The sequence below is a fragment of the Cyclopterus lumpus genome, chromosome 17 (assembly GCF_009769545.1).
Source record: "Cyclopterus lumpus isolate fCycLum1 chromosome 17, fCycLum1.pri, whole genome shotgun sequence".
Classification (NCBI taxonomy): Eukaryota; Metazoa; Chordata; class Actinopteri; order Perciformes; family Cyclopteridae; genus Cyclopterus; species Cyclopterus lumpus.
Genome location: NC_046982.1, coordinates 13,835,215 through 13,842,083, shown reverse-complemented (window position 1 = coordinate 13,842,083; position 6,869 = coordinate 13,835,215). Strand labels below are relative to the sequence as shown.

Below are 6,869 nucleotides of genomic sequence, written 5' to 3'. Positions count from 1 at the left end.
AAATGTCCACTTACTAGCTTCCTGAGCTTTAATTACATATACATTTGCTTAAAATTATTTGAATTGAGTTGAAGAATTTGTTCCACAGTACACAGTACATTTTTTCCGAGAAGCAATTTTCAATCATGTTTTTTTTTTTCCATCGCTTCATATGGTTTGTGTGACAACACACGGCAACCCCTGAGGAGCTGCCGCCCAGCAGCCCTGCTCTGATCTGACGGAGTGGAACAACATTTAATCAGAGTTTAAGTCCCTGTTGTGTTTTGTTTTATTATTTTGCAGATCTTAAGCCCCTGTCCATCGTTCTTTCCACTGACTTTACACACCTGATCCCCATGACCTGAATCCAACAAAGAGGCTGGTGATATGTCGCTGCACTTACCCCCGTCTCCTCTCACGGCCACAGGCCAAACAAGATCAACTGACCTGTAATCAGCCCCCAAATGTAGACATGTGAATTTTTGCGTGAGCCCAGCGACTTGTCCTGAACCCTTTGCTGTGGATTAACAAACATTTAGACATGACACAGCAGTTACTTGTTGTTTATTTTTAACCCATCTTTTACATTACATAAAAAAACAGGAAACAATAATATTAATACTGAGTACTGGTCATTTTTGTTGAGTGCTAGTATCTTAATACAATCAGGCAGTTTGTGGCAACAGCTATGGCTCACAGCATGACTACCACGTGCCGACTGGTGCCAACATCCCATTATGACTCTTTTAGATGCACACCCACACGCACACACACGCGCGCACACACACACACACACACACTCGCACACTCACACACTCACACAAATGCACACGCAGTAGTTCCTCACGTGGGCTTGAGGTAGTTATAGAGGGCACTGAGTCCTCCTTGCAGCACCTCCTGGATAGGCTTGAGGAGGGGGTTGTGGATAATATGAAGTCCTTTATCCATTGGGTGGCAGGCCAACCTCCCGAGCCTGCTCAGTAGGTACAGTTCCATTGGCACATTTTGCAGGTCATTGAAGTCAACATTGAGAAGTTCTAAAGACTCCAGGAAGCACAGCGTCTTAGGCAGTGTGTGGATACTGTTTCCCTCCACAATGAGGATCTTCAGGTTAACCAAGTCCTGGATCTGGTCCGCAATGGTCTCCAGACGGTTGCAAGCCAGATGAAGAAACACCAGGCCCTTCATGCTGTAGACGCAGGTGGGGATGTGTACAATGCGGTTGTGGCTGAGATTAAGTTTGGTGAGGTTGTGCATGGCTGCCAGGCTGCCGGGAAGGCCTGTGATCTGGTTATTGGCCAGACTGAGCACCTCCAGGCAGGTACAGGAGCCCAGCTCCTCGGGGATCTCGCTCAGGCGGTTCCGACAAGCAAAAAGCACGCGTAGCTTCTTCAGGAGGCTGATCTCGGCCGGGAGGCTGGACAGGTTGTTATCCCACAAGTTGAGGATCACCAGATTGTCCAGCGCGCCCAGGGCAGGGGGCAGAGAACACAAGCAGTTCATGGACAAGTTTAGCTTCTGCAGTTCCCGGAGCTCCCACAGCTCAGAAGGGGTTTCATCGAGGCCCCGCATGGCCAGGCTGAGGGTGCTGTAGCCAAAGTGCACCGTGGCGTGTCTGCGGATCCTCTCAGCAGCCGAGGACAGGCTGGGCTGGTCTTCTTTCCCAGAGCCCTTCCTGCTTTCACGAACACTCACCTCATTTGGCTCCTTGTTGGAGAAACTACGAGATTGCTTTCCACCCATCGTCCTCGCAGTACTCTTGATTCTGTCGCCAATAACAAGATGTCAGCATGCGATTAGCTGAAGCACCAACAATAAGAGGATCGCTGAGGATAATGGCTGCTGATTGATCCCCAAAGTTCTTGAACCGGCCACGCAGAGCATGATCAGTTGTACAGGTTGTTGTAGAACTGCTGATGTTTGGCAGCAGTTTCACTGAATCCTGGCTGAGTTTTCCTCACCGAGTTGAGTTGCAGGCGGCTGTAATTGAACGCTATGGGGGCTCGTGGTCTGCCTCTCCCACACCAACTGCCTGTCTTACTGGATTTCATACCCCAGCTGGTCCTGTCACTTTGCATGTCCACAGATAGCACCCTGCTCCCCTCCCACTACTGCAGGGCAGAGCTGAGGATAGGATGCGGCGTGAGTTCAATCAGATGACGTCACTGCCGTGATCACATAGCGTAGCACACAGAAATACATTGGCGCTCACGTGGTACACATTATTCTATTAACTACACCTGCTATCTTCTCTATGTGTATTGCATTTTGCACTTAAAATAATTTAATAAAGATATTTGACATACCGTTGCGTGCCGACCATAATCTCCTCATACTTTCTTCTTCCTGTGTCGGCCACTGAGCCGTTGTGCATGATCTCTTGTCTCAACTTGAATATGCCACCAAGCCGACAGCCGTGAAAACACTGAATCATCTCTCCAAAAGGAACAGTTCTGAAAGGTATTCGTGGAACCCTACGCACAGACATGCGCTGGCTTAATCTCAAGTGCAAAAGGACATAGAACATTCCAGTGTGTTCCTAGAAAACTCGACTGCTATTCAAAATCTCATTCATGTGGCCCCGAGGGGAGAATCTCTTCATGTAAAAGTGTACGCTGTAGACCAGTTGCACTTTTGAATTTGTCTTTCCCCGAAGCAAGTTACACACTGAGGTAAAAAGTTCTTCCTGCTTTTTCTCTAAATAGTTCTGTAAGTACCCACGTAGCATTCACCGGATGATATTTGTTCCTCTTTCTTTTAAAATGTTAAATTAGAACAAAAGATTAGAATATTATAATAAGAGTCGTGTGATCTACTTTCTTCCGTATGTCTGCCTGATCAGGCTATAGCCACGGGTGGTGGAGATATCCCATCATGCATCTGTTGAGAGGCAGAGTCATACATAAAAACACATTCACATCTACAGTACTACAGGGAGTATTTCCATTTCATGCTACTTTATACTTCTATTGCACTACAACTCAAAGCACTATATTGTACATTTTCTTGCAAATTTCATGACACAGACAGGTCCCAAATGGTCGGCTCTATCTCAGCTGATTTACAACAGTATATGGCGTGTTGGGCAATGTTGAACCCATATGTTGCAATTTCTGTAATACATTTCTAAAGAAATGTCAATATTAATAACAGCATTGATGTTGTTTCATCAAAATACTGTCATATATTTTAGTTTACAGCTCAGCTCAGTTAAGTGTGCAGTACCTCTTTTAGTGAAAGCTGCCAATACTTCCTCCACCACTATCCACTTGGACTGTTGGAGGAGAAACAAAGTATCTGGAGGAACAGCCCCGCAGACAGGGGAGAACATGCAGACTGCTCATTGCGAGGCCCCAGCTAGGGTTTGAACTCAGCTCCTTCCTGCTGAGAGGCAACAGCGCTGAACACTTAGTGAAGCCAAGTCTTTTTCAGCTCCAAATCAAAGGTTGGTTTCTAGAGGGTTTTAAAGTCATATGACACTTTCCCTTACAGGATCAATTCAGATAAAACTAAAAAAACCTGATGAACCCAGAAAGAACAACAGAGGAGGGATCCCTCTTTAATTGGCGTGTACATTTAGCTGCTGTGCCAATCATACTGCAAATTTATAGGCTCTGTAAGACTGTTCTTCAACTCTAGTAACCATATAGTCCTTTCTTGTTATATTCATATATATAGTCTCTATTCTCAGTTTTGTATTTTCCTCTATTTAATTGTAAGCATGCTTAATGCTTATGCATTATATAAACATTGTAATTGTAGAATTAAAGGCAAATATAACAAGGATATTTTAAGTATTAATGTTTCAACTATCATAATAACTCATATGAAGACTTTTTTCATATAATTAAGTTGGGTTATATTATATTGTCAGGCATTATCTGTGGTAGCATGCAGTTATGGACGTTCAAGTTGTTGACAACTTCATCAATAAACACAAAATAATATCTAATTATAACTACATCACAATGTGTTATAATTAATGTATTGAATATGTTTACAAATGCTGAATAGGTAGGTTGTATAAAGTGAAACTTTCTCTTATCATTGTAAAACAACTGAGAAGTATAATTGTAATTGTGTTCAAATAAGGACCAACATTGACTTTAGTTTCTCAGAATAATTGTTTTATTCATATTTGCTTTATGGCACCAATCCTTTTCTAAAGAGGTGTCACTTAAGTAATGAACAAGGTATTTGCAACATGAGGTCTACATTCATGCGCCATATCTGGGTAACTTTGTGTAGAAATAAGCTTCTGGCTGACACTTTATCACAAAGTCTTTATACAGCCCTCAGTTTGTGCTGTTCTTGTGTGCCGCAGTTAATTTCACAAACAGCAGGATCGCTATAACCTGCCATCCTCTATTTACATGAAAAATGACACCTCGACTGTAACCGTCGGAGCATCCCTCCCCTGTGAAAACACATCCCCAGAGTGGCAACATGAGGCTCAGAACACATGCTGTCAAATATGCAGGAAACCCATGGCTTCATATGCATTTCAATCCTTATGGGTTACCTGTAGCGTTGGAAAAAAGCTGAGATGGATTGATGGGCGGACGGAGAGGGTGGGATAGAAGCTAGATGTCTCGGTGGATAAATGGACAGAGCGAATAATGTTCATTTCTGTGACAGAGAGATGTCATCATGACATACTTCCCCATAACACACTGTCGCCTAGCACTTCATCATAATCCTGTGAGGCATGAATCTTCATTTAATGCTGCTTTTTTATCCTGTGCGTGTTTTTTTTCTCTCTCCAAAAGAATCTTCCTTTCTACCAGCGGAACAGATGTGTGGAAACAGCTTGAGCATTGAATTACAAGAAAAAATGGGATTTACCATTCCCCTTGCATTCACACAACACCTTAATGCAGAGTCCCATTAGCACCAAATGAGGATGAGTTATTCACTCTGAGAACAGTTACACCCTCCAGTCCTCAGGGTGACTAAAATGGTCTCATTTGAGAAAGCTCATCTGGTTATGTGGCACCATAATGACTCTGGATGAGCTACCTTCAGAGGCTCAAGTTCAAGAGATATACCATTATTACTTGTTCATTACTGTGTAGTCTCCTGGCGATGACAGATGATATATGGCCTTGCTGCCACCAAATATGCCATAGGTGTCTCTCCCCTCTTGAAATGTAAGGAGTACCTGCCAAGACCGTAGGCTCTTTAGAGTCTATAGTGCAGTCACGCTCCCTGAAGCCAGCACTCATATTGAAGAATATGTTCCCTTCAGACAGAATACAAGATAAGATCAGGTCTAAGAGACAAGATATATGCACTTTGCAAGCCTATTGAGTATTCCAGAGAAAATTAGTGCCATGAAATGGGAGAGAGCATGAGTATGGGGTGGATGACCAGCCATCTGAGAAGATAATTGTCTATTATTCAGCAGGTGCAGATGTGGATATTCACACCACTGGACACTTTCCACTTTCCATTTGTGCATGCGCACACATCCCCCTAGTTAATGGATGTGAGTGGTAGCAGCCCTGCATTTTAGTCAAAAATTGAGGACATGTCACACATTTGAATTGCCATCTGGAAATTGTCTGTAACAGTGCTCTGCCCAGATCTCCAGGTGACACAAAGGATCTACTTAGCAATGCAAATGAGTTGGAGGAAATTGGAGGGAGTGTCCAACAAGTCAGCTTGGAGGCTGAACACGAGGCCAAGAACATTTCATTACAATGTTTCAAATGTTCCTTTATTTACCAGTTTGGACACATTGAGGTTTGCCCCTGGCTGTTTCTGCAAATTGTCACTGTGGTAATGACTATTTATCAAGGCAGTTGTAATGTATTCAAGCCTACTGTGTAGACAAATATATGCTAAAAGAGCACAAACACAAATTCATTCACCATTCTGCATCTACTTGGAATATTTTTCACCTCGGTATCAACTCTAACTCGAGCACCTCCGCTGAGTATCTAGTAATCTCCTAATCTCTCTCCCCAGGCCACACACCAGGTATCTGTAGTTAGATCTGTAGTGAAGCAGCCAGATTCATCTTGAGATAAACTGGGACAACATGACAAATGGGTAATAGAGACACCCAGGGGAGAGTGCTATCCGGGTTAACTCTGCCGCATAAAGATACCATTTGTAATGATGGCTGGAATCAATGGGGAAGTGCAGTGAGCAAAGCTGGCCTCCAAAGTGACCAAATCAGTCGCGACTTTGCTGATGCAGCACATGGGCTGTACAAACCAATTGTAGCTGTGACAACAACAAGCGGGGTGATGAAGTATCACCGAGCAGCCTATCTGGGTCTCACCTGCTCACTGCTTCTCCTACAGGCCACTGAGGGTGAAGCAAAAGCAGCCGTACAGCGAGCGCAGTTGTAGAGTAATCATGACGAGATTACCTGTCAATGCTTGGATGGCAATTAGGTCCATTGATTTATTTGGTAAGGCTCTAACCTCATCACTCCCTGAAAGCTAGGGAGACCTAGGAGTGACAGTAATGAACTCCTCCTCCAAAGCTGCATCAGACCCAGAGCCTGATGCCAACTAATTTGTGAGGCTTCTACTGTGTGTGGGGCTTCAGTCGCCATGTGGCCATTCCCCTCAGACCGCTATGGGGAAATAGCATCTAGTGAAACCTCCGGTAAAGTACCCTCACCAACCATCACAAGTAATATACTGTAAAATACACAGAGGTTGAGTTGGATGAATCAAAACAATATAAAACAATCAAATGCACAGAGAAATGAATAACAAAACAGATACGAAAAAATATTTCGCTGCTACAGTTTGTTCTTGACCTTGGAAATAGTAACAATAAAAAAAGATTTAAAGTCATTAACTTTTGTGGTTGCATCCAATCAGAATGAGTTTTATTGGCATATATAAGTATGTGTATATACAAGGATATTA

At 43.4% G+C, this 6,869-nt stretch overlaps 1 protein-coding gene across 1 annotated transcript; it reads right to left on the bottom strand.

Moving 5' to 3' along the window:
• Nucleotides 1-822: 822 nt before the first annotated feature.
• Nucleotides 823-1,722, bottom strand: LOC117746893 (leucine-rich repeat-containing protein 30-like). Its single transcript, XM_034556225.1, has one exon. It carries the CDS (start codon nt 1,720-1,722, stop codon nt 823-825), a length of 900 nt encoding a protein of 299 aa, XP_034412116.1.
• Between the last annotated feature and the right edge of the window lie 5,147 nt (nt 1,723-6,869).

Excerpts from the sequence above, each read along its gene's own strand:
- LOC117746893 (XM_034556225.1), bottom strand. The coding sequence starts at position 1,722 with ATGGGTGGAAAGCAATCTCGTAGTTTCTCCAACAAGGAGCCAAATGAG.